The sequence below is a fragment of the Festucalex cinctus genome, chromosome 19, assembly GCF_051991245.1.
Source record: "Festucalex cinctus isolate MCC-2025b chromosome 19, RoL_Fcin_1.0, whole genome shotgun sequence".
In the NCBI taxonomy this organism is placed as follows: domain Eukaryota; kingdom Metazoa; phylum Chordata; class Actinopteri; order Syngnathiformes; family Syngnathidae; genus Festucalex; species Festucalex cinctus.
In genome coordinates, this window is record NC_135429.1 from 15,465,072 (window position 1) to 15,491,588 (window position 26,517).

The 26,517-nt window shown below is 38.5% G+C and overlaps 6 protein-coding genes across 9 annotated transcripts in view; 2 read left to right on the top strand and 4 right to left on the bottom strand.

Annotated features, from left to right (window-relative positions):
- Positions 1–2,491, bottom strand: part of med30 (mediator complex subunit 30) — a 36,896-nt gene extending 34,405 nt beyond the window's left edge. For 2 of the 3 annotated variants that reach the window (XM_077507817.1, XM_077507816.1), the window contains exons 1-2: positions 2,411–2,491; positions 1,647–1,816 (exon numbers count right to left, since the gene is read on the bottom strand). In XM_077507817.1, coding sequence (XP_077363943.1) covers positions 1,647–1,816; positions 2,411–2,444 — 204 coding nt within the window. In that variant the 5' untranslated portion in view covers positions 2,445–2,491. Of the gene's footprint in view, positions 1–1,646; positions 1,881–2,410 lie in introns of all 3 variants that reach the window. The other variant, XM_077507818.1, reaches the window with a different exon arrangement.
- Positions 2,492–2,958: 467 nt separating this feature from the next.
- Positions 2,959–8,946, bottom strand: slc30a8 (solute carrier family 30 member 8). Its single transcript, XM_077506722.1, has 9 exons — positions 8,615–8,946; positions 7,215–7,375; positions 6,970–7,116; positions 4,465–4,618; positions 4,214–4,368; positions 3,990–4,102; positions 3,710–3,815; positions 3,483–3,617; positions 2,959–3,407 (listed from the first exon to the last, which is right to left on the bottom strand). The coding sequence occupies exons 1-9, from the start codon at positions 8,683–8,685 to the stop codon at positions 3,262–3,264; spliced, it is 1,188 nt and encodes a 395-aa protein (XP_077362848.1). The 5' UTR covers positions 8,686–8,946; the 3' UTR covers positions 2,959–3,261.
- Positions 8,947–11,480: 2,534 nt separating this feature from the next.
- LOC144007668 (uncharacterized) lies at positions 11,481–15,447 on the top strand. The gene is made up of 2 exons (XM_077507498.1): positions 11,481–11,830; positions 14,209–15,447. The coding sequence occupies exons 1-2, from the start codon at positions 11,639–11,641 to the stop codon at positions 14,479–14,481; spliced, it is 465 nt and encodes a 154-aa protein (XP_077363624.1). The 5' UTR covers positions 11,481–11,638; the 3' UTR covers positions 14,482–15,447.
- A 561-nt stretch (positions 15,448–16,008) lies between these two features.
- On the bottom strand, positions 16,009–18,033 carry aard (alanine and arginine rich domain containing protein). Its single transcript, XM_077507746.1, has 2 exons — positions 17,579–18,033; positions 16,009–16,610 (listed from the first exon to the last, which is right to left on the bottom strand). Exons 1-2 carry the CDS (start codon positions 17,810–17,812, stop codon positions 16,491–16,493), a joined length of 354 nt encoding a protein of 117 aa, XP_077363872.1. The 5' UTR covers positions 17,813–18,033; the 3' UTR covers positions 16,009–16,490.
- Positions 18,034–19,163: 1,130 nt separating this feature from the next.
- On the bottom strand, positions 19,164–21,408 carry utp23 (UTP23 small subunit processome component). Of its 2 annotated transcripts, XM_077506465.1 has the most exons (4): positions 20,973–21,408; positions 20,700–20,874; positions 20,125–20,558; positions 19,164–19,404 (listed from the first exon to the last, which is right to left on the bottom strand). In XM_077506465.1, exons 1-3 carry the CDS (start codon positions 21,158–21,160, stop codon positions 20,157–20,159), a joined length of 765 nt encoding a protein of 254 aa, XP_077362591.1. In that variant the 5' UTR covers positions 21,161–21,408; the 3' UTR covers positions 19,164–19,404; positions 20,125–20,156. The 2 variants fall into 2 exon arrangements, with proteins under 2 accessions (XP_077362591.1, XP_077362592.1); XM_077506466.1 differs by lacking the exon at positions 19,164–19,404 and having other exon boundaries at positions 19,927–20,558.
- Positions 21,409–21,901: 493 nt separating this feature from the next.
- Positions 21,902–26,494, top strand: rnf5 (ring finger protein 5). The gene is made up of 6 exons (XM_077506467.1): positions 21,902–22,258; positions 23,325–23,343; positions 23,787–23,899; positions 23,974–24,031; positions 25,132–25,243; positions 25,338–26,494. Exons 1-6 carry the CDS (start codon positions 22,056–22,058, stop codon positions 25,451–25,453), a joined length of 621 nt encoding a protein of 206 aa, XP_077362593.1. The 5' UTR covers positions 21,902–22,055; the 3' UTR covers positions 25,454–26,494.
- The last annotated feature ends 23 nt before the right edge of the window (positions 26,495–26,517 follow it).

Consider the following 26,517-nt stretch of genomic DNA (forward strand, 5'->3'; position numbering starts at 1 on the left):
GAGTAAATTCAAAAATGAATTCATGAATCAAGAGTAATACTGTGTGCGCCCATTCTGCGGCGGAGGCCCGTTTGTACAGATCTTTGTGCGCTGTTATTTTAGTAAGTTGCAGGATTGGCTGTTTCCCAGAAGCAGGAAGTCATCCATGATTAACGCATGCTGACCTCGTTTGGCAGGACACGATCAAAGCTGAGCTGTATTTTGAGTGCACAGCCATCAGACATACTAAAGCAGCTAAAAAAACATGGATTGCAATATGGCGGTATTAAACTCATAAATCAAGGGATTTTGGAGTTTCATAAGGTCCAAGCTCGGAGCTCGGTTCACTCATGGCAAATTGAAATCTATTTACATATGGACAGAATTGTTAGTACTGTTGATGAAAGAAAAATCAAGGTTAAACTGACAAAAGCAACAATAAATAAAATAAAAAAAAGAAAGAAAATTAACTTAAGAAAAAAAAAAAATTAACTCATTTGCTCCCAATAATGTGTAAATACATTTTTTTTTTATGTTTCAAGTGTCCCAATGACGTATTTATACGTTTTTTGTTTGTTTTTGTTTTTTATGCTAGAGGATACAGAAGGCTTTGATGCAGCATCTCAAATGCAAAGAACGATTGCAGAAATGGTAGTTATTACACAAACGGCCAGCAAGGTGGCAGCAGAGCAAAGGAGATCAACCAGGGCCATCTAGAAAAAAAAAAAGCTAAATTACTTACAATTTTTAATAGATTTGTGAAAACTGATGAAACTTAGCTCTCTTCTAATGCTAATTGCTGCAAAACGGAAACAGATAGAAACATACTTTTTTTCCTGATGAAAGAAGAGACTAATATTTCTTTTGGTATGATCCATGCCGTTCTCCCCCCAAAAAAAAAACAAAACATTAATGATGTGGTGCTTTTTTATTGGGAAAAAATATATAAATAAATGTAATTAATGTATACAAATTAATGACTATAATACAGGATGTTCCAAAATGGTTAACCCCATTCTAAATGCCCATATCTCAGAAACTACTTGATGGATCTTAATGAAACTAAATACACTTTATGTTGAAGGTCATAAGTTTTGTTGGTTAAATTTACAAAGAAAACTACAAATATTTGTTTTTTCTATGACAGATTTTCATAAATATTCAACACCAAGTGGCAGGTTATGTTTTGGAATTATAGCACAAGTGCTTTTTAGGACGTTCAGAACTTCCTTTCCTGCGTTTTGTGTGTAAGCTCGATGTTACACACAAAAACCTGAAACGTTTCGACACAAGCTGTGAAAATTTGAGGTCATTCCGACGAAAATTGTCAAAATTATTGGCCTACGATATGGGCTCAAACTTTTTGGAACACCCTGTGTGCGTGTGTTGAATGTGTGACTTGAATTGCAAACTTTGGCTCACAAAACGAAGTAAAAATCAATCAATAAATCAGGCATTGATATAATTATAAGGGGCAAGTTACGGGAAATAAACTTTTTACTATTTTATTTATTAAATAAATTTTAAAAAACTAAATAAAAAGCATGCCCCAGCTCCACCTCGAGTTATCATGGTAACAAAAACAGTAAGGTGTGACAAGTCTTCTGTTACTTTATGGATGAGTGATTAGCAAACAAAGGGACGAAAAGTGAGGAAGATGGAGACACCTGCATGTTCCTGAGGAGCTGGAAGATCTCCATGGTCCTGAGGACAATGTCTTGGACTGTCTCCTGGCCAATGCGGCAGAGCGAGGCTGTGTTGACATCACGAGCTGCCTGGGCTTGCTGCTGCTGCTGCTGCTGCTGCTGAGGCGGCGGCTGCCCGGTAAAAGGTGACACTAGTGGAGGGGTTGTCATGGAGACAGCAGGTTGATGATTGAAGAGGTTCTGACCCTTATGTGCCTTGATCAAATACAAGATTGCAGGTTACTCCAACTTTTTGCCCTTAATCAAAATATCCCTATCCTCTTCTTAAACATCATCCAGTATTATTAAATTACAGGTGAAGCATAAAATGCAATTAATAGAGCGAGTGAGAGACTGTGTATATTAGTGTAGCATAACAAATCAGGTCAAATTAAATGTCTATAAAAGAAACGATAGAAATTCCTTTTCCGTAGCGAAAGGCATTTATGCATCAAGTTCTTTCGTAAACAATAGTCCGTTCGAAGTGTTACTTTAGCAGTAAAAGTTGTTAAAATGACATTCTGACTACAGAACAACACAATCGAATTGGATAGAACAAGATAAAGTAGCGCAGTCGCTAGTACGTAATTCCATATGGAAAAGTAGAGCGGTTGTTCTCAAAGCTAAGTGAAGAGCCAGAAACGGCGACAGCTTTTTAGGAGTCGTTGACTATATAAACAAAACTTTCATACATCTTAAAGTGTTAAAGTTTGTTAAGTATCACGTTCAACAATTAATTAAATTACCTGTGTGGCGATAATTTGTCTGTGTTGATTGCATGTCAAGTTACAGCTTGGACGGAGGTTGGTAGTATCGCGAGAAGTACAACTAGAACCGTAACTGTATAAGTAAAACCGCAATTTAATAATATAATCCATCGGATGCGGCTCATAGACTTAGATCCATTTAATGTGAGGGTATTGTGAAAAAGACTAATTGATACTCATCCAAAGTGGGTTGATACACATGTTGTATTCGGTAGTTTACTCTCTTCTATTGTCTTTTTAAATTGCGGCTTTTCTGCATTACGGTAAACACCTAAACCAAACATGTGTTGTTCCCTAATGTAACAGCGCCGCCTTGTGGTACATTTAGTAAATAGCAGTCAACATGCTCTTCGTTGCATGTTCTCTATCCAGAAATATTGCCAAACAAGCCATCTCAGTTGTTTTTAAGGCAACAAGTTATCGGAATGGTTCAAATTGTTGACAAATAATTCTGCCTCAATCCACTTAAGAGTAATATGGGTTCCCATGCTGTTCGTGTTGTAATACATCACTCCAGACGGCAGAGGTCTTTGTATATCGATTTATTGAAAAGTTCATTCTAACACAATTTACAATGGTGTTGAAAAGGCGGTTGGACAAAGTATTAAAATCTGTTTTACATTCTCATCATATAAAATGTACCCTTTCATTTACAAACTTCCATTCATATGCAAACAAGTGCCCAAGCATCCTTTGACTGAGATGTGTACAAGGATTAACAGGTACAATAAGAATACACTTAAAATAGAAGTTTAAAGAAAAGCGATTCAGGTCCAAAAGTCTTTCTTGCGTAACATTGCGATTTCAACATCAATTTCCTCTCAGGCTTTCTACATCTTTGGGTCCTCACACAGGGTGCAACCCGGTTTCAGGTCCGCCTGTCGCTCCATTTGGATGGTAATCGAGTGGAAGTTGTAAGCGGAGTAACAGGCCTGCGTCATTTCTCGCAGAACTGTCTGAGCATCTACCGACTCATCTGTAGAAGGGACGGCGGAAATATTCAAATAAGATAACCTCTGTTAGTCCCACAAGTTCGCACACTTTTACTCACCTATGGCCACATGCGCAGACAGCACCGCCTGGTTGACAGTGAGGGCCCAGATGTGAAGGTTGTGGACCGCCACGACCCCTTCAACCGCTAGCAGACCATCCCGAACCTCGCCATACTTCACCCCTGCCGGGGAACCTGAGATACAGATTTCAATGTGAACAGGTGCACAGCAGCAGCTTCGACAGTAAGTGTGGAAAAACAACGCACTACATTCCAAACAGACTCACCTTCCATCAAGACAATCACAAGATCTCTCATGATGGTGAAGGTGGTACACAAAACTAATACGGAGAAGAGGAATGTGCAAATGGGGTCCGCCATCTTGTATTCTGGCTGAAATGTACATTTAAATAAAAATAAAAAATGATGATGAATGTTGAACTTTTTTTTTAATAAATTGTAGGTGGTTTATCAGTAAAATTGCAATTTTCTACGAACAAACACTTTCCCACAGAGCTGCAAAATTGCTTTGATTTCAAGTCAGATGTTGAGGATCAAGCTCTTCACCTTGAAAAAGATGATCATGGCGCTGACGAGCACGCTGAGGCTCTGGAGCAGATCTCCCACCACGTGCACAAAGGCTGCGCGCACACTGGCGTTGGCCTGCTGCACTCGGACTCCTGAAATAAACATTTTACAGTATTTCCAAATCGACCATATTTTGGTTATTTAGTGAGTCATTTGCATTAGTAAAAGAGCATGACATTCAAAACGTGTGTGAATAAACATACCCTGTTCATTTCTATTTTGCTCCACATCGAAACGATGGTCAGTGGAATGGGCGTGATTGGAAATCTGCGAGTCGTCTTTCTTGGGACTGTGGCCATGTGACGGGAGCCCTCCGTGACTGTGCCCGTGGCCGGATTGGTGAAGGGTGAGGGCCATACTGGTCCAAAAAATGTTTGAAATACAGCAGTTGCCATTGAGTAAATATATATTATTAACATAATTATAAATTAAACCATTTATGCTAACTGCTCACATAATATTGGCCAAAACAGCACAGCCGGAGGTAATGAGCATGACCGTGCCCTCGATTGTGTAATCGTCACTGATGAGACGGTCCACAGCCAAGTAAACCAATATTCCTGTTATTAGCCAGATGGCAAACACTGACAGCAATGCACCCAGGATTTCTGCAACGACGAGAAAATGAGTACAGAGTGGACAAGGACAGAGCAGTAAGTTAGAAAAGAGGAACTTACTTCAGACAGACTGAAAACTGTCTGGGGGGGGATAACATGGCAAAAATGAAACAATTAACACAGCTGTAATGGTATGCAACAAATCTTGTACTTCATAAAGGAAAAGACATTTTGTTTTGAATATTACAGCACACTACCAGATTTGGCCTGACAGGCTTCAATTGACATTTGACTCATTAAAAAAATAAAAATAATATATATATATATATATATATATATATATATATATATATATATATATATATATATATATATATATATATATATATATATATATATATATGCGGCCCTGTACGTACTGTATTTGTATAAATCTTTTGCCTGTTACCCAAAATTTACATGAGTATTTTTACATAAAAAAAAGAAGAAAAAAAAAGAAAAAAAAAGGGCTAGGCAGGTTGAACGTTAACTGGCACCTCCAACTACATTCCCCACAATCCTTTGCGCCAAATCAGTTGACTTGATTTGCAGTTACAAATGTTGCGTAAATCTATCCCAAAATGTAATTATTTGACAACGGTTTTCTGATATATTAAATGCACATCCAAGCCGTTATTGAGTTAAAGACGGTCAAACTATTAACATTTTACGTATTCAAGACTACCTCATCTGTGATTGGCTAAGGACCTAGTTCACGTTCCCACAATCCTCTGCGCCAACTCGGCTGTCAAGAAAAAGAACTATCTATACTCTTTCAAATCATAATATCTCTTTTGTACGGTGAGTTAATTGTAGAATATAACATATGTAAAGAGCATATTTGTAGTCTAAACAAAGACTGGCACGCTTGATTGTATGGAGGACCAAAAGTGCCAACATTAAATAAATAAATACACCATTAAATAATTAAATAAAAATGTCATTAATTAATTAAATGTGTCATTAATTAATTAAATGTGTCATTAATTAATTAAATTCACTATGATTATTTATTTATTTATTCATTCATTCATTCATTCATTCATTTATTTATTTCTCTATTTAATTATTTCATGGTCACTGTGTTGCGGTGTTTCATGAATTTATTTTATCTGTCAAACTCGCCCGTCAAAGTTAGTGGGCGGGTCCTAACACCTGATTGGTCAATGAATGGTTGAATGGTCCGGATGAATGGTCGTTTGCAAGTTGAAGTGACAGACTCTGCATTTCCGTTTCCATTCTAGCCGACACAGCAGAAGTAGAAATAAAAGGTTGTCCTGGTCAAACCACCTTTTCACGACTTAAAAAAAAAAAAAAAAGTGTTAATTAAAAATAATTTTAAAAAATATAAATCAAGGTGGGGTTTGGAGAAGGAAAGTGACTTTTTAACTCCTGTGTGGGCAAAATTAAGGATTCGGTGCAACATAGAACCTTTTGTACGAGTCTTTTAAAGACATAAACTGCTAAGGATTCATTACATTTAAGAAAACCGGTGTCAAACGTAATGCTAGGGTGCCACATTCGGCCCGCCACATAATATTATGTAGCCTAAAAAGGCAAATCGTGCTTCAGCTTCATGTTCCTTGTATAAAAGCATTGAAATACTGCATGCATTTTTTTGTTGTTTCAATTCCACTTTCAAAATAACGAACAGTTGAATAAACATTTACTGGATTCTGTTGAACATGAAAAATAATGAAAATATGAAATTTATTAGAGGCAAAATATTCATGTTTGACTGCCAAAAATGGCTAAATTTAGTAGGGATGTAACGATATCCAAACATCATGATACGATATCACGATATGAAGCTCACGATACGATAATTAGCACAATATTGTGAGGAGGTTGGTGATATTTAAAAAAGGTCACAATATTGTAAAAAAATGAGCTCATCCTAGAAAAAAAGCACAATATTGTGCTTTGTAAATAACATCAATGTTATGTTAGTATTATCATTGTTTTATTATTATTATTGTTGTTGTTGTTGTTGTTGTTGTTGTTGTTGTTAATGCATGCACACATTTAATTCATGTTGACTTGCTGCACAGGCATATTACGTTCCCCTTTATCTGACAATTAGTGTAGATTTTAAACATAGAAGGGTCAAAACATCCCCACTGAAAATTAAATTGCACTTAAAAAAAAAAACTAGCCACCAGAGGGTGCTAGAACTGCACAAATGGAAATCAACCCGACTTGTTTTAACAGATGTGTTGCATTTAAATATTGTGAACATGACGCCGACGATATTGCGCTTATCGTTACATCCTTCTAAATTAGTAAAGTATCCCTTTAAAAGTCTAGTTGAATTTGTGTACAATTTGAATTGATCCAAATAAAAGCTTTCAAGCACTTTTTACCCGCACGGTGCCAGCCATAGCTGAGTTTGTGCGTCGCCGGTCTGGAGGAGAGCCAAAGAGACAACAGGCTGATGATGAAGCTGGTGAAGTCCACCAGCAGGTGAGCGGCATCGGTCATCACGGCAAGGCTTCCTGCAAAATATCCCCCTGGGGAAAATATCGGAAGGACGCATTCAGCGCTGCGAACTTCTGTGATAAAATGTAAGCAGATTAAAAAATAATAATAATAATAAATCACGACTCACCGATGATTTCGCCAATCATGAAAATCAGGCAGACGGCAGACACCACGTACAACCTCTTCCTGGCAACTTCCTTCTCTCTCTCGCGGGCTTCCTGTGCGTGGCTGTTGTCGTGGCAATGTTTGCCACCACCAGCCACATTTTGATTCAGTGCTTCTAGGCTGCTTAAAATAACCATGTTTAAAGTGGTTAATTAAGTCAGAAACTTTATTTATAGCATCCTATATGGCCCCACTAGTCCAAACATGGCATTCTGATGAGTATTGCGTTTGTGGATTATGAATTAGGCAGTGAAATACAGCATATCAGGGACGGCCATTTTGTCATTTGCTGTCGACTGAAAATGACATCAAAGTGAGCCGTGATTGGTTGTTACCTGGCACTGTGACGTCATTTCACAGATAGCAAAATATGTTAAATTAATGTTGATTGATTCAACATTGATCCAACATCCTTTGCCACCTGGGAATTTTTATTCGACAGCAAGCGGCAGTACAAGACAAAATGGCCGGCCGCTGACATGACTAAAAAAAACGGGTGGATTTTGTACATTCAAGGAAGTTGTGAAGTTGGATTTATCCCACTCGTATTGTCCAACTTCCGACCTTTAAGTGTCAATGTAAATCACATTGTGTTACATGAAGACGTTCATTATTTCTAAATTAATGTTATAATCATTAAATATATAAATGTTTTTATCAATTAGCATCTATGGGGGTGCGGTTGTACTTTGAGCAACTGGTATAGTCACGGGCATGCACTAGTGCAGTATTATCATATATATTTATTATACTGCCCCCAGGTGGCCAAAGTGCGCACATCAGAATGAGCAGTGTTGAAGGAGAAAGTGTTATTAAAAACAAACAAAGTTTAATTTTATTTAAAAATGTCACAACTGCTTGTATGAAATACATTATAAACTACTGTATTTCTCTTAAGAAAAAAAAAGAAACGTACAAATTTCTGTTGTTTGGGGAACCTGTAACAGATTAATGGCGTTTCGTGTTGCCACCTTTCGCCACATTTAGAACGTAGTAAATTATTAAAGATGTGAAGATCTGAAGAGGAAGGGCATGAATCTCATGACCGATGCACACAGCTCTGTTTGCTCGAAGCGCAGGAGCGCCCCCCCCCCCACACACTTCATCATGCCTCCACTTCACACGTTCACGCAGCTGACTGAATGAAAACGTCTCGTTTGCACACTGCTAATCCCATCAGGGTCTCTAGTCCCGTGTGGAAAAAATAAAGTGGTACCAAATAAAATCTCAATTCACTGATACAATCACACAAAAATAAATCCGCATTTCTTCTAATTTTCTGTAAGGGTATTAATAATAGCTTAATACTTCAATTACATTAACTTTCCTGGTTGAAATATGTATAAAACATGAACTTCTTACCTTCCTGAACTGTAGGTACTTTTAACATCAGAGGTCAGACGAAGCTTCTCGGGATCCTTAGATTTAAACATGACTGGCAAGGTGAACGTCACAGCTGAAGGGAATCCCTCAAAATGAAAGAAGGGAAAACACGCAAAGACGAGCAAATGTACAACATCAATAAAAAGCGCAACAAAAAAAGTGACTGATTAAAAGTAATTTAAAAATGCTGGAGCGCGCGGGGCATTGTCTTCATGGTTTGGAAATGATTGAACGTCATTACCGCGCAGCCAGTGTGCAAGCAGCCAAATATTCGTTTCCTCCGACAGCCTTGTGACCTATATGGACCGTGTGCAAAACAAAACCGAGTCGCTTTCAGCAACTTTCACCCAAACATGATTTAACGTTCACGTTTTGCCATTCAAACTAGTTAGAGGCAATCTTTTGTATTTATTTTTACCCTACATTGCAAATGAATATTGAATGAATCCAGACTATGTAGCCACACGTAAGAAATATTTACTAATAAACATGTTTTGATTTTTCTTCAGAGTTTTTCACCCTTTGTTTTGATTCCAGCTTGTACATTCTTGGCATTCTCAGTTTCATGAGGCCATCACTTCAAATGGTTCTCCAAAAGTTTTTGAACGAGTTTCCAGGAAGTGCTGAGCACTCGTTTGGCTTCTCTGCATAGTCCAACTCAATCCAAACCATTCCAATTTGGATTAGCAGGTGATTGTGGACACTATACGTCATCTCACAAGCAACCATCTGCTCACATTTTCTACATCTTACAAAATATTGGAACCAAAACTCTGAAATTAGGACTCTTCAGGTCATAAAACAACGTCTACATCATAATAGTGACTGAGAAAATACCAAAGATGTGCAAAACATTTTGGGCAAAAGGTGCCGAATAAAAAATAAATAAATAAATAAAATAAAAGTGTAAATTATTGTGGTTTGAGTCACTTTTTTTTGCTTACCAAATATTCGCATCAATTTCCTCATAATGTCGATGACTTGAAGTACTATTCAGGAAATGTTAAAATAATGACGAAAAAAATGCAAATAGTTTATATTATAATGAAATAATAGTTTGTAGTCATTTTGATGTACCACAATTAACCATTTCATTTCAACAAAACAATAGCATGTATAGAATTGTAGTTTACTATTTTTTTATTATAAATTAATGTTAAATTAATAATCATACAATGAGATCGATTAATACAAAATAAATAACAATAAATTCATGAAAACTACAAAATCAATGCCTATTTCAAAAAGTGTACTACCGAAATACACCACAGGATGGCGACATTTCCCCAATAATGTCTTCAATCTAATCCAGCGCGTTCATGTAAAACGCCTTCAACAATTTGCTGACTTTCGACTTGTCCCATCAGAAGTTACCACAGTGAAACACGAATGCAGTATAAATTGTGAATGTCAATACATTTTTTTTTTTTTTTTAGCATTTTGACTGAGCTCTTCTGCCCCTTTCACTCCCCAAAAAATAGCGATTTTCCATTGGAATGGTAAATGGGGTGCATTTAGAACGCTAGTTATCAACATCACAACTCTATAATATATAGGAGATGTCAAGCTATTAGAAATGGACATTCGTCAAGTTAACAAATGTTTTTAAATTCATTGACTGTAAGCAGTTAATGTTAATGAAAACAGGTAAAAATGTGTACTTGCTTGACAGGGTGGACAATGACTGGGTTTAATGAGCGAATGGTTGAGCTTCAAGTTACCAACATGATTCCGTTACCAAGCTGAGAAATTTACAAACTGAGAAACACAAGTGTTCAATATTTATACTGCAAATATCTGCAATTATAGACTCGAATGAAGACCGTAATATCGCTGAAAATTTCTTAAAGGGGCGGTTACCCCATAATGACGGAGTGGACAACAATTTCAGAGACGCTTGCAAAATGTTCAATTATTATGAAAATAGAGTTAAAAAACAAAAAACAAAAAACGAATGAAACATTTTAGAACAATAAGCTATGTAAAACAAAATATGATTGAAGAGGAAGTCAAGTAAAACTTTAGGAATTAAGTAGAAAAATCTACGCATTTTTATCAATCATAGCGGGTGGCCATTTTGCCTTGTCCTGCCACTTCCTGTCGACTGAAAATGACATCACAGTGGCTAAAGTAACAACGAATCACGGCTCACCTGTTTTCTGGGTGCGGTCATGTGACGATCAATAAAGAGCAAGTGACAAAATGGCCGACCCCTGAGATTGATAAAAATGTGTGGATTTTATCTGCCAAATTTATGTTCCACAAACGCAATATTAGTGGGGGCACGTAGCACATGTTATTGTAAAGACAAATTTGTCTTGCACACTTATTAAACATATAAGATCATTAAACCTCAGAGTTTCATTGATCTGCTACACAACCTGGCCTATCTGTCCATTTTTTAAATTTACATGTAGCCTCAAAAGTTGACCCGTAGTGCTGCCATGACGTTGGTACGTTTTGAGGCGCTCAAAAAGAATAAAAACAAACGACTAAAATAGGCTTCAATGGGCTATTTTAGTCGATTGAGTGGACTCTTGTTTTGCCAAGCAGTTGTACGTGTGAATAAACAGTGGAGGGGATGCGGAGAGGCAGCAGAATGGCACGACAAGTTAGTCACACATGACTGCTCACACTGTTTATGATTTGACATCCTGCTTTAGTCTCACACATGCAAAAAAAAAAAAAAAAAAGTATATCACACCACAGTCTCCGGTTGCCCTGACAACCTCCCCTCTCACCATGCTAATTATCATTGCTAACAAGAACACCAGCGCCTCTTTAAAAAGTAGTAAATAACACAGGTCAAGATTTAGCACAATGCGCTGACGTCATCCTCACGCTCCAATGATGCGAGCTCGCTTCGCCAAGATGGGTGGTGGTGATGTTTGCAGGGAGGGCGGAGGAAGGCGAGAAAGTGCCCCATAAGTGCCAAGGAACTCATAACCGAAAGCAAGACGAGGCTGAGCGCCCAATTACGACCGGCTTTTCTTCAACCTTAACATGATGGAAGTGGTTCTAACCAGACTGCGGGACTTCTCCTGCAAGGTCACCACCTTCCACGCCTGCACGCCCGCAGGAGCGTGCAGGGATCCCCGAAACGGGGCCGACTCGTGCCCCAGGAAAGGATTTGCAGCTGGAGAGGAAAACAAGCTGGACATTGAGAGCGCGCTGGCCTGGCTTCGAAGGGAACTGGTAAGACTGGGACTGAGAATTGTTCCATTCAACATGAATTGCAAACTTCCGGTAAGCTTGAATGGAAATGCATCACGCTGAATGGGAATAGAAGGAATATTTACTCTGTCAAGCCCCTTTTGTGTCACCGAGTTCACAGTCAAACTCCAGTAAATCCTCCGGAGTGAACTTCAAGGTATTTATCTGCTCACAAAATGACCACTGGGGTGTTTTTTTTGTTTTTTTTGTTCCTAAGATACATGGGAGCCACGTCGTTAAAATGTCAGCCCCGTCGGTAGCCGTGAGACATTCCTCAAGAATAATAGGCTGTGTGTGCGTTTGTGTCTACAAGTCCTGAATCTGTTTGCGCCTCAGAGTGTGAGGTTCATTCACAGACTCTTTTGTTACTATTAGATGGATTGTCATGGCAACTGAGATGATGTCACAATAAGACGCACCAACCTTCCTACTTCTTCACATACACGCTTTGAATCGGATTCACCAGCCAAGTATATAAAAACACAAAAGGAATTCATTTTTCACAGTTGCAACCCGGGCGAGAATCACCAAAAATGACAATGACCAACAGAGGGAGACAAAACGCGAAGCCTGGCGGTTCGCTAATTAGTGCCTGAAGTTTCTTAGATGGGGGAAAAAAATGTAGACATGATGAAGGAGGGAGGAGAAAAAAAAGCCAAGGCCCCATATGTTTGCCATCGATACAATCCAATTCAATTTGCACATTGAGACTGTGCGTGTCAAGTTATTTACGTTACAAAAACTAACAAAATAACTACAAATTTAATTTAAAAATATTTTGTTAACAAAATAAAATAAAACTAACTGCACTTTTAAAAACACTAATTAACTGGAAATGACTATCCCTGTTTATTATACTAAAACTAACTGTCCTTTGGTTACATTTTGGTCAATTAATATAATGTATCATTTAAATGTATTATTTGAGTATTGCTGTATGTCTATATAGAGGAAATTGTAGCTTACTTTACTTTATTGTGCAATATTTTGTTTGACAAATATGCCAAATAGTTAAAAACAACAACAACAACAACAACAAAACTGAAACTACCGGTATTACAAAAACAAATTAAAAAGTAAACTAAAAGATTGAATTTTGGATAAATAAATAAATAAATAAATAAATAAATAACAAATCTGCTTTAAAAAAACTAATTAATCGTAGCTGAATTTAAAACACAAAAGTAAAACTAATAACATATAATAAAAACAAATTATGATGACAAATCCAAAACTATTAACTATTATACAGTCTCCTATAAAAGTAGTGGAACAGCAACATCAATTTATTAGTTTTTGTTGTGTATGTTGAAGACATTTGGGCTTCAGATAAAAAAATAAATAAAAATATGCGATAAAGATTTCAGAATCCCAGCTTTCATTTCATGGTATTCACATCTCGATGTGTTAAACAACTCAGATCAAAGCACTTTTTGTTTGAAACCACCCAATTCGAAATTAGCAAAAGTAATGGAACATTATTAAATGTTCGTCTCTGTGTGCCCTGCGATTGGCTGGCGACCAGTCCAGGGTGTCCCCCGCCTACTGCCCAAAGCCAGCCGAGATAGGCTCCAGCACTCCCCACAACCCGTGTGAGGAATAAGCGGTCAAGAAAATGGATGGATGGAAGGTCGCACGCTTGATGCAGTTATTGCAAGTACCACCAAATAACAGTGCTGACGTGTAACATCTCAATGTAAATACCAGGAAATAAAAGCTAACCTCAAAATATATTTTAATCTGAAGTCTAAATATCTAGAACTAAATGTATATAATATAAATTCCCAGTTGCCCAGTAGAATATACGACACGAGGGGGCGTTCACGTGCAGTTTTCTACTCGGCATGTGGTATTTACCATAATTACGACACCATGTGATGGCAGCAGGAGTCCAGCTCACCAAACTCAATGAAAGGATGTCTCGCGTTTATTCTCTCGTTCCTCAGATTGCAAACAAAAGGTTGCATTTTCAACCAGAGCTCGCTCTTCAAGCTGCTGCTAATTAGCAGAGAAAAGAAAAGCAGACCAGCGCGGTGGGTGCTTTTTGTTTTGTTTTGGACATTCCTTGGACTCAATTGACAAAGGCGGCAATCAGACAGCATCTCATAAAAAAAAGGGCAGAAAGAGAAATACAAAAAAGAAGAATTTACATTTGAAAGACGGAAGCTCCCAAATAAAGTGGTGGTGGTTTCATTTCGAACGGACGTTCTCAGCATGATGAGTCTGAAAGAGAAAGACGAGAAGAAACTTGAAGAGAAACTTGAGAAACTCAGTTTCTCATCTCAGACTTTTACATTTTGGGGCCCTCTTGATCCATGTTTGTGTTGATGAAACTCAAAAGTGATACACGCTGTGCACAGATGGAGATGCGATCCCAAGATCAAGCGCTGATCCGGCAGCTGATGGAGCTTCACTCCGGCATCCAGGAGCTCAAGCAGGAGCTGTCCGAGGAGGAGCAGCAGGAAGAGGAGGACTTAAACGAGGAAGGCAGCTCCTGGGACTCAGACAGCGAGCAGGGAAGTGTCTGCTCCAGCTCGGGGGAGGAGGCCCCCCATGTTCCCTTCCCCAAGAAACATTGGCGTCTTAGTACTTTTGCCAGGAAATCTTACAACAGGAGAAGCTCCGTACCTTGAAAATGTCTGATAGAACTTGTCTGGTTTCACTTTTAACATCTCCAATAACTCAAATTCAATCTAGGCATAAATTAGCATGACTGGGAGCAGCAGGTCTTCCGCAGATGAACCTGCACCTCATTATGAATTTTAATTTTACTTTGACCTAAAGGCAAGCACTGTCGCCTTTGTGTAACTTTTCTAAGACAAATATACTTTTACAATAGTATAAGCAACATCCCCTCCTTTATTTTATTTTTATTTTTTAGTAAAAGGTTAAACGAAAACAATTACAACACAAGTTATGCAAGGGTGTTACGGTGGTACTCAAAAGGAGCAGGTTGAAGTCCACTATTCCACTATTTGTTATTTGTAATGGTTGAACTATTTGGTTATACATATTTCTCATACGACAGAACCTCAATAACAAAACAAAACATCCAAATATCCTCCCTCAATTTAGAGACAATATTTTGCCTAATCAATAAGACAATTTACAGAAAACCAATCACTATTAACGTCATAAGTATGTAAATTTAATAATGTACTTATTTACAAGTAGCACAAGAAAAACAGGCATCAAAAAGGGAAACAATTGGCACAAACATAATACTCGTTTATGGGTCATATAGTTTAAAGATAACTCAAAGACAAAATTGTGTTAATACTATACACGTTTGTAATCGTACAATATTGGAAAAATTGAAGACAATTAAGAAGAAGAAAACAGTCTCAAGAGACTTATTTATGAATATAGTATATTTAAAAAAAATAAACACCTCATTAGCTATTTAATTCATCCGCATAATTCTGCATAACGTTATTTGTATATACCTTTTTGATTTGCCTCAAGTTCATACTGGTTGAATGTCAAAAGGTTACAACGCTACGGGCTGGTAGCGCTGAAAGCTCACTGACCTTCTACGCAACGACGTTAACAGCATACAAAATGGAGTCGTCGCGGCAACAGAGACATTCGTCTGGACACCACAATAAAACTATTGTGACGGCAATAATGTGTCTGGTCTTTGTTTTGATTGAAATCATAAAACTAGCTTGAAACTAATTAGATTGATGACAAAAACGTTAGCAAAACTGTGCTAGGACCTGTTCTTATAGCGCTTTATAAATAAAGTTGAGTTGAGTACACACGTCAGGACGCTTACAAAAGTAGTGCTTTGCCGCCATCTTGTGGCATCTATACGCAAATAGGAACCTTTTTTTTAATACTGCACTACTGATTAATTGCTAGCAGGTAGAGCTCTCGTTCCACACCTTGTGTTTGAGAATCAATTAAATTTCTCAAAGAATGACACTCGGCTGTATTTAATAATAATCACCAAGATTCTACATTTATTTCCAACAAATGACAGGAACAATGAAGATATACAGTAATTTGTCATACTGCAAACGTGTCTTGTCTCATGATCTTAAACAGGAAGTCAACCCCAAAAATTTCTTTATAATAATATATTTCATGTTAGTCTAAACGCAGTAGTCTGATATTACATTTGTGGAATATGGCTGAAGCACCAAAATACACCTGCTTGAATCCATCACCATTTTGCCACTTGGTGTCAACTGAAAATAACATCACAGTTGCTAAACGGCTCAGGTAACGACCAATCGCGGCTCAGTTTGCGGACGTCACGTGACCAAACTCAGAAAACAGGTGAGCTGTGATTATTCATTATCGGAGCCCTGAGCAGCTGTGATGTCATTTTCAGTTGTGGCAAAATGTCCACCCCCTGACATGTCGAGTGGGGGGCACACATAAGAACATATTATTGTAATGGAAATGTGTGGGTTGACTTTTTTGGAAATAAAATGAAAGCACATTTTGGCATAAGTGCAAAACATCATGCAAAATTCATACGAATGTAGCCTTTTCTTTTACTTAGTGTATACCCTGCTTACTTTATACGCAATTGCCATCAATTTATTTAACCAGAATTACATCTTTAAATCTCACAAAGCTTGAGAATTGTGCACTCTTGGACAGCCTTCTCTGCTTGGCCTTCCAAGATTTACTACTGATCATCTCCTGCGTCCTCCAAGCCTCCGTAACTCTCCCGTCTTAGTCTTTGGATCTCTGTGTTGAGTCCCAGCAGAGTTTCAGCCAACTGGAGGTCCTGCGAACGCATCTCCAACTGCATGATATAACAGAGCAACTTAATGAGGTCATCATGTAAGAAACCTACCAAAAGAAAAATCGGGGGGAAAAAGTACATTTGTATCTGTTTCCGTTTTGCATCAATTAGCATTAGAATATATCTAAGTTTCATCATTATTCACAATCCTGGTGAAAACAATGCCAAAAACAGCTTGTTGTAACATTGCTGATCTCTTGTACTTTGCTGCCACCTGCTGGCCGTTTTTTTAATAACTACCTTTGTTTTTAGCCACCACTATATATCAGTATAGCTGCATCAATGACGTAAAAAAAAAAAAAAAAAAAACATTTTAGGGCGTGAAAGACAAAATATTTAAAAACGTATTTACACGTTTTTGGGTTTGAATGAGTTAAACGTTCAAGCTGTGCACAATCTAAAAGTGGTTTAAACAGTGCATTTATTAAGAAGCGTTCAGTTGTATTTAACTTTTAAATTAAGTACACAAACATTATTTTGCAAAACATTTTAAATTATATTTTTAATTATTATTTTTAAAAGTACAGTATGTTCAAAGTAATTAAATAATTTCAGTGGCCAATAATCAATGAAATAGTTTGTATCTCAATTTACATGAAAATAATTGAGTTACTAACAAAAAATTGCAAGTTGGATATCATCCAACATTTTAATTTCACAAATGGGATGTTCGATAGTCATACACTTTTTGATACCAGTGGAAGTACTCAAATATTGAGTAGTCACCGACACCGATATAAGGTACTGATACCAGTAGTACTATTGATGTATAAAATAAAATTTATAAAAAAAAAAAAAAAAGACAGATAATTTTAAAGAAAGACCTATATAGTATTATGCATGGAATATTAGCAATTTTCTATTAACTTTTTTCTATTTGTCCATAAAATCCACATTTTACCATAAAACTTACAATGACATGAATTTAAATAAATAAACAAATGCCTAAATTCCTTGTGTCAACATACCAGTTCAGACCTCAGCCAAGTGATGGCTCCGTCGATCTGAGCCCTCCTCAGCTCCTCATTGACTTGATGACTCCTGCCGACGCCGAGCTGCCTGGCCCGGGCGCCCTCCTCCTCCTCCTGCCGACGATTTTCTCGAGATCCTCCGCTCGTCCTGAAGGCGTCGATCAGTTTGTTCTTGATGTTCTCCAGGACCATGGTGGACAAAGTGTCCTCGCTGTGGCTGTCACGGTCCATTGGATGCTGCTGAGCCTCATGTGTCGCCCGGCGGCAGTTTTCGGGCCGTTGGTCAAAGTTTGTCGGGATCTCCGGTGCAGATGTGCGGTGGATGTCTTCAACGCTCGCTCTGCCCGCCTCGTGCTGAGCTGCCGTGTTTTGTCATTGTTACTATGGAGAAGCCCCCCTCCTCATTTTGGGTAGCCCTCATAAGAATGCTAGAAGATCTTGGACAAAGACTATTGTTGCTTCCAATAAGAACTGAAAAGACCCCCCTCCTTTCTTCCCATCCACCACACCCTCCCCCACTTATTTATTTTTTTTGGTTCTCATTCAATGCCGCCCCCATACAACTCAAGTGTGAGAAATGCGCTGCGAAGGAGCTCTCTTTTTTTTGCTCGGCCTGATGTACAGCGCACAGCAAATCCATCAAAGCCCCCCATGGACGTCGCGGTGCCTAAATAAGACCTGCTTGTCAAGCTTAGGAAGCCAGATAGGTCGAGACACTGCTTTAGTGTTAGAAGCACAAAGGCCATCCTACAGTGAAATACAAGCGGGCCTTTTGTGTCCAAGTTAAGTCCTTTCCCCGTTGGCTATGTGGGATGTTTTTTTTGGCAGCTGGGAGCAGTTTCTCCTGACTTTTTTTTTTTTTTTGTATAGAGATGATGAGACAGGGGTCTAACTTACGGGCCCAATTCGGAGCTGAGAAGACGGCACGATCAGTCAACGCTACAAGTGGGTCGGCCTTTTCCTGGCAGTCATTCCTCTCTTCATCATGTGGAACAACGCGAGTTTGCGTGTGCAGCCGTGCGAGAGGAAGACGGAGTAGTAAACTAATCAAGTAGGCTAAAACAATTTGACATGCACATATTCGTACGAGTCTAAGTACTGAAATATCAAAAATCTGAAAATGTGTATGTAACTCATTCACTCGCAGCCATTTTACTGGATTTTGACTGATTTTGCAAGGCCCACAGAATATTCTGTTCTTTTGCTTTTAAAACATGGAACGTACCAAAAGAATGATTAGAGCCACTTCTATCATCAGGTTGTAATAAAAAAAAAATAAAAAAAAAAAAAAAGGATATTTCTATATTTCTATCTGTTTCCGTTTTGCAGCAATTAGGATTAGAGTATAGCTAAGTTCCATCATTATTCACAAATCTGCTTTGAATTGTCGGGAAATCAGCTTGTTTTCAACATGGCCCTGGTTTATCTCTTATACTCTGTTGCCACCTGCTTCACCCGTTGCAGTTGAGAGGCTGCATCAAAGCCTTCTGTATGCTCTAGCATAAAACAAAAAACAAAAAAAAAACAAAAAAAAAACGTATAAATACATCTTTGGGACACTTAAAACATTTAAAATACAACGTATTTATACGTTTTTTGGGAGCACATAAGTTAATCAAGATTAATTTGTTAATAATTGCAATAACAATTAGGATAATCATTTTTTGGTATTTTTTTGATTAGTCTCTTCTTTCAAACATTTATTGAGGTCTCTCAAAAGGTGATTTAGTTTAAAAAAAAAAAAAAAAAAGACCTCTGCAATTGACTGTCGACCAAGCCTGGGTGTACTTGCACTAAATCAGCTGTAATTGGCTCCATGACACCTGTAGGGAAAAAATGTACAAGATGGAAAAGTTGGACATTTTCCATTGTAATTTGAATAGAGAATTAACGGTAATTTACTTACACTGTACATAAAGCATTTATATTGCAATTTAGTGTCGTCTTAAATAATTTAAAATTAAATTAAGAGGTATAAGATGGGATCATTTTCTCAAAATGAATTCAGTTATTTTACTGTTAGGTCATACAGTTTTAAAATATGACGTGATATTTTATACACCACCTTTAAGCAAACCTGCATGTACTATTGGGAATATTTAGAATGACTTTGATTTGAGTGTAGCTAAACATTATTTAAAAAAAAATAAAAAAAGCTGTTTGAAACAAGCCTCACTTAATTAATATGAAGAAGCTTATTATTATTGGAACGTTTTTTCCAGATTTCTTGACGCTTTGACTATTTACTGTTTGTGCTAAACTTCCTGCTAACAACGCAATCTCTGCTGCCCTCTAGTGGTACATCCAGTTAGAGTGCAACTTGTGTAGCATGTCCGTTCTAGAAATTGCATTGTCACACACTATTTTATTTCCACTCACACATATGCCAAATTTGTATATCATTGTACAAAGTTACAAATACTGTATACAAGCTGAATTGTACATTGTTGGTTTCATTTTGACCTGATGTGACAGAGGGTCACTGTTGGTACATTATTTGCTATAGTCGCATAACTTACTGTAGTAATGAAACATGAACACACCTTTTTCATCCATTCTTTCAACCAATTTGATCCTACGAATGTTGAGCCGAAGATGTGACGACGTGATTCTCCCCTTGTGCTTTACGCTTCTTGTGTCTGCTCCGCGTCTTCTTCTGGCCTGGCTCCGTTTTTTGAAGGGGCGGTGTTGGCCCCTTTTTCTTCTTCTTCTTTAGGCAGCTCAAAGGGTTTGGGTTGTGCGGTTTCCTCTTCCTCTTCTTCCCCCGCCTGTCTCCGTCCTTCTTCATGACGCCCTGCTCTTCTTTCATGCTGCGGAGGCTCTGCTGCTGCGTCGGGCTCACGAGCTGGCCCAGCTGGACGGCCTGGACCTGGTCGAGTGACGACTGGCTGGGTTTGTCCAACACCATGGTGTTGAGGATGATATAGAGCAGGGGCACACCTGGGATCTTCTTAAGACCTGTTGTCAGCTTGAAGTCCTGCATAACACACCACAAATGCATGTAAGCATTTTATGAATCAACTCAAATGTGATAAGGCTGTTGTCAAACACTGCGACTATGCCACTATTTGTGTACAAACAATTAGAAAGTCAATTTAAGATTGCAAAAAAATGTAACCTGCGTGGCAACAAAGTAGTGATGCGGGTTTGTGCCCTCCAGCATAGAAAGCAGACACTCCGAAGCAGGAATTGGGCTCTTGAAATGCTGACATTTTCTCACTTGATACCTCTGCAGAATGATTTTGGCCCCAATAAGCTCTTTCCCCAGATTCTCCAGTTCTTTCAGAGCGCAGCTGGGGAGGAAAACACAAATAAAAATGCATGATTAAATGATGCTAATTGTTTTTGTTTTTTTCCAGCGCTCATCATAATGCAACTCAAATGTACTCACTTGGTGGTGCAAAGTTGTACCTCGCCCATAAGATACTTGGGCATTTGCTCCTTGATTTGAATCTTGTTCTTTAATGCCGCTTGACAGAAAGTTCCGTCAATCAGAATCTGAAAAGGTTCCCGAAAGTTAAAATTGTATTTGTAAAAGGACAAAGTTTTCTTGGCTATTTTCTGTCGCTTGATCTTCATGATGGCTGACTGATGGAATTTACGTGAGAAGTTTCTCTAAACCAGAAAGTTTTAAGGTTACAAATGAGAACTTCGCAGTTCAACGTGATCCGCGAGGGCGTCTCGATTACTTTAATACGTTAATGTTGTAGCCAAAGTTGTACATGAGTCACGACTGGACAAATTTACATGATAACAGCGTGTACATTAGCCTGAGAGCACACATGTATGGAGTGTTTACTTCCGCGGACTCCGTCGGGAAACAATAAGTAGAACAACGGTTCCAGTCATTGAAGCGTTCGTTCAGGTCCTGCTGCGAATTCATTTTTAATAATAATAATAATAATAATAATAATAATAATAATATTTATTTATTTATTGTAGTCGTAGTAATTTTACATTATCCAAACCGTCCATCAATTTTCTTAGCCACTATCCTCACGTCTTTTTTTACATTATTATTATTATTATTATTATTATTATTATTATTATTATTATTATTATTATAGTAGTATAGTAGTAGTAGTAGTAGTAGTAGTAGTAGTAGTAGTAGTAGTAGTAGTATTTATTTTATTTTATTTTTTTTATGTTTGTTTTTTGTAGTGGGTGCGTTATCTTATATTTATATAATTATTTACGATATTAGAGGGCAGCATAAAGTAATCAGTGTCCGGCATTAAACGTTGTTTATCGTTTTAGTTTCTGTGATTATTTATGACGACAGTGGACTGAAGAAATACTTTCTGTTTTCACCGGAAACTCAAGTGTGTATCCCGGAAGTGCGTCAGACGCACAGCTTTAGTTTAGTGACAGCTATACTCGTCGCTTGTGACTCACAGCCAAACGACGCTAGTTAGGCGGCCCCTCGTGTGACAGCTCGGTGTGTAGGCCCTTTTTCTCTTGCACGGCACTTACTATGGCGGCCACCGACCCCAGGTCGTCGAGTGACGGCGGACCGGCCAGCAAGGGAGGCTACCCAGGCGGAGAGAGCCGCAAAGACCGCGACGGACCGGGCGGCGGTAGCGGGGAAGACGATCGGGACCGAGGCAGCTTCGAGTGCAACATTTGTTTCGACACCGCTAAGGACGCTGTCATCAGTATGTGCGGCCACCTGTTCTGGTACGGACCGAGCGGTGGTCGATGGGCGATGGGGGTGCTATTGTTGTCAAATCATCAAACCTGATTTGCCGTGCGGCCTTTATTTACCTTATATTTAACAGTAGAATGACGCCCGTCTGCCCTTTTCTGAGCATTACTAATGTGTGTGCATCCAAACCTCAACAGTCCTTCACGTAAATATGCGTTTATACTTCCAATAAGGCTCTCAAATAGTTTGTGATCTCTTGTGTGAGCTTTGTGGCGCATGCTGACCTTGTATGTTTTGACATAATGGCTGACTCGTAACACATTAACTTGCTGTTTCAGTTAATACGAATCATTACAGATCCCAAGGTTCGCTTTACTCGAGGAATGTGTAACAAACTTGTTTGTATTATTAGCTGTAACTGGTTCATTGTCAGACTTAAAATGTGATTATCACCTTTTGACATTTGTTTTCCTCTTGTGTTTTTAGTCGCAGCTGCCGCACAGACGTAAATTTGAATTTCTGTCTTGTGTGCTGCAAATGTACTTTAGTTGCCATGCTTACCCGCCCCCTTCTTCCCTTTGGCCTCCCCTGACACCTGCAGACTTTGGTAATATGATGCAACAAGTCAGTAAGGCAGCGGAGTGGTGACATCAGTCCACCTGTTGCAACCTTGCTTAGCATTTGTCATCATGTCAGAAAGCTCTCAAAATGATGCTGTGCAGAAAAATAAAAACAAAAATGGAAATCTGTCATAAGCGGTGAGCGAGTCTTGCCAACAGAGTCGGACATTTTGTTCAGTTGCGTGCAAATTCCAAAGGAATGTCAGCCATCTGATAGCCGGCGTTTACACAAACGCTACATTGTTGAAGTGTGTGTCTCTTTCGGAGTCTCTTTTGTGCGTCTGTCTCTGTTGTGCTTTGTTTATCTCAGCTGGGTCTTCGTTATGTCATGCGTTCGCCAACTATGCCAAAAACTACATTTGAAAAGATAATAAGTGATGACTAATTCAGGTTTGTTGACAAACTAGTTGAACAAGAAAGCATTTGTCATAGTCGTACAAATGAATAATTGTTCTTATTATTTTTTTTCTCTTTGCAGCTGGCCCTGTCTCCATCAAGTAAGTTCATCATCATTGACTTTATCAATTAGAATAATAAATACATGTGTTTAAATTGATCACGGAATGTTGATGTCACCTTACATTTGCGTGTGATGTAACTTGGAAATCGTCACACGTAAGATGACTTAGTCCAGCTTAAACATACTAATGCCTTTAATGCTTCTGTTTACCGCTTCTTTCTCTGTGGCACACTTGAGCTGGATTTACACTACATGGTGCAAGTGAATGACATATATTAGTCTGAAGTATACTGCCCTCTGGCGGCCAAGGTGTGCATACCAGAAGGAGCAGCACCATGTCTATTAAATTGAAGCAAAAAATGCAACATTTTTAATTTCTTACATTCTACTTATGTCATTACTATATATATTTTTTTATAAAGTACAATATTATCATACAACTGCTTCATTCTCTCACCCTTCCCAATGCTTTCTATTCAGTGGTTGGAGACGAGGCCCAGCAGACCACAGTGTCCCGTGTGTAAAGCCGGCATCAGCAAAGACAAAGTCATCCCGCTGTATGGACGGGGGAGCTCCAGTCAAGAGGACCCCCGGTGCGTCCCGTTATGTGGTGTGATGGCCTGACGGTGTCCTCGGTGAGTGACTGTTTGTTTGTGTTGGACTTCAGGTTGAAAACTCCGCCGCGGCCTCAGGGACAGAGAACCGAGCCAGAAAGCAGAGGCGGGGTGAGTCTGTTTTGATTACGTTTGACGCTGTCAAGAGAAAAGGTCATTTCAACTACACAGGAAGTGGAAATGGAATACAGTGAACTTCCACAAAGCAGTAATAGTCATTAAATAGTTTGCTAAAATTAAGGCCTCAAATGGCATTCAAAACATTAAATACAATGTCTAGAGGCATTAAAAATGTAAATACAGTTTACTACAACCGTCGTTTTACATACAATGGTCAAAGGAGTCACTATAACACATTTTAGCAATAATAAATGCGATGAAAAAAATATTACTAGTTACTAGTTGTAATGAACATTTAACAAAATGGTTGCAAATACCAGTTGCTCTGAAATAAAAAAGAAAAATGTTCTGTTCCTGTCACCAACGTCCAACATGAAACACTAATGCCACCCAGGGGCAGACAAATCATCTCTAGGCAAATCTATTACTCAAGGTTTCACACTTCTTTTAACTGTTTGGAGTGTTCCCTTGTTTATCGCGGGTTGATCTGTCGCAGCCTCGCTGTTTCGTGGATTTTTAGATTTTTTATTTAGATTATTTTTCTGGTCTTTGCGCGGCTGACTGGGGACATACAGGCATCGACAGATTCGTCTCGAAGAGACCTTTCCAAAGGTGTATGTCTTGTTGCTCCACGACATTGTATTCCGGAGATAGAAAATATATACTGTGCTGTATAACAAATAATAATAATTTAAAAACAAAAACAAAAAAAACATAATTTTATGGAAAAAAATGACTGTAAATGGAAAAAAATGATGAATGAAAAAGCATTCATAATAAACAAAAAATCATACCAAAACGAAAAAAACATAATAAATAAATAAATAAATATATATATATATATATATATATATATATATATATATAATTAACGGAAATTAAATTATAATTGCTTTTTAAAAAAGCAAACAAAAAACTCCGGTATCGTGGGTAGTTTTTGGAACGTAACACCAGCGATTTACAAGGGAACACTGTACTGCTTTTTAACTTAACTATAAATTACTTCCTATAAAATTAGATTGAGCACAAAAATTGATTACTCACATTTGTGTGACATTCATCAAATTCAAAGCATCTTTTGTTTTTTTTAGATGTTTCAGGGTTTCAGCGACACCAGTTTCCACATGTCGTTTGGCATCGGCGCGTTCCCTTTCGGCTTCTTCACGACCGTCTTCAACGGCAACGACCCTTTTCACCGACCAGGTAGTTACAGCAGTTAGTAAAATAAGTATTTTACTCATGTGCATGGAAAACTGAATGTAGTATAAATCTGTAAGCACCCGTTTCCTCCTTCCAGACCAATACGCGGGCGACGCCCAAGGCAACGGCGTCAACAACGGCAATCATAATTGGCAAGACTGCCTCTTCCTGTTCGTGGCTGTTTTCTTTTTCTTTTGGCTGCTGAGCGTGTGACGAAGAAGAGGAGCAGCAAAAGAAGGGAAAGGGAAGGGACGGGGCTCGCTCGCTGCGAATCGCACGCTTAAACCTGAGCCATGTAGGGGTGCAACAAAATTGTCCGCCAACCTGCCTTTTGTTAATTAACGGGAAACAGTAAAAAAAAAAAAAGCAGCTGTTGAATTAGCCACTCCCACCTCACTCAACATGCGCCCGGGGATAAACGCTCACAGAAAGGGTGGCGCTAAACTATAATGGGCTCACTGTAAGAATAATCGGTCAGAAGAGACAGTATTATGTGTTCACGGTGACCAGGCCTTTCTCCAATGGCTATTTCGAGGGTCATGACTGTAATTCACCCCTCTGCCCGCCTTCCCCAAGCTGAGGACAGGGGGAAGGTTGAGAAAACGGTGGCGAAAAGGAGCGATAACACCGATGGTTACCATAGCAACCATTTTCTTGCCTCTAAATGGCCAAAGAGTAGCAGTTTGGTTCCGAGTAATTGGGTTTGTGTTGAACTATCTGTCTTAAACATGATTGCCAGTGCACTGTGATGTTATTTGAACCGGCCCTCGTTCGACCTGGGTAGAACTGAAGCTTCCCAGAATGACGGCAGAGGAATTGGAGAGTACAAAAAAAAAAAAAACGAAATCACAATGAACCATATTGGGAAAATGATTTCACTTAATACCGGGCAGGCTCGCCGCAGTTCGGTGGATTGTGCTTCTTTTGGGCTCTAAATTCTGAACCACATCCTGTATGTCAGAATGACTGACGCATTTGTATATTATTTGTATGTAAATGGGGTTTTTTTTCTGTTATTTTGAATTTGTTTGTAGCTACGGCAATGATAACCAGGATGCTTTTTGTAAATTTTGCTACCCAAGGTTAACACGCCTTCTGCCATTGTCTACCATTAAAAAAAAAAAAAAGTGTCTGATTCCAGATCTTTTTTGAGATGACAGGAGCGCTAATCTTGGGTTGCATATTTGTCTTGTTTATTTACTATGTGGCTAAAGTGAGACGAAGCAAGACATTAAAATTTCCATTAAAGCATCATGTTTGGTGTCTTAATCAACTAA

Coding starts and splice junctions, on each gene's coding strand:
- utp23 (XM_077506465.1), bottom strand. CDS start 21,160: ATGAAGATCAAGCGACAGAAAATAGCCAAGAAAACTTTGTCCTTTTAC. Junction 20,875..20,972: donor GTACAACTTTGCACCACCAA/GTGAGTACATTT, acceptor TTTCCTCCCCAG/CTGCGCTCTGAAAGAACTGG. Junction 20,559..20,699: donor ACTACTTTGTTGCCACGCAG/GTTACATTTTTT, acceptor TGTGTTATGCAG/GACTTCAAGCTGACAACAGG.
- aard (XM_077507746.1), bottom strand. CDS start 17,812: ATGGACCGTGACAGCCACAGCGAGGACACTTTGTCCACCATGGTCCTG. Junction 16,611..17,578: donor CTTGGCTGAGGTCTGAACTG/GTATGTTGACAC, acceptor TATATCATGCAG/TTGGAGATGCGTTCGCAGGA.
- slc30a8 (XM_077506722.1), bottom strand. CDS start 8,685: ATGTTTAAATCTAAGGATCCCGAGAAGCTTCGTCTGACCTCTGATGTT. Junction 7,376..8,614: donor AGTACCTACAGTTCAGGAAG/GTAAGAAGTTCA, acceptor GGTTATTTTAAG/CAGCCTAGAAGCACTGAATC. Junction 4,619..6,969: donor CTATGGCTGGCACCGTGCGG/GTAAAAAGTGCT, acceptor TCGTCGTTGCAG/AAATCCTGGGTGCATTGCTG.
- rnf5 (XM_077506467.1), top strand. CDS start 22,056: ATGGCGGCCACCGACCCCAGGTCGTCGAGTGACGGCGGACCGGCCAGC. Junction 23,900..23,973: donor TCCAGTCAAGAGGACCCCCG/GTGCGTCCCGTT, acceptor GTTGGACTTCAG/GTTGAAAACTCCGCCGCGGC. Junction 24,032..25,131: donor AGCCAGAAAGCAGAGGCGGG/GTGAGTCTGTTT, acceptor TGTTTTTTTTAG/ATGTTTCAGGGTTTCAGCGA.
- LOC144007668 (XM_077507498.1), top strand. CDS start 11,639: ATGATGGAAGTGGTTCTAACCAGACTGCGGGACTTCTCCTGCAAGGTC. Junction 11,831..14,208: donor CCTGGCTTCGAAGGGAACTG/GTAAGACTGGGA, acceptor CGCTGTGCACAG/ATGGAGATGCGATCCCAAGA.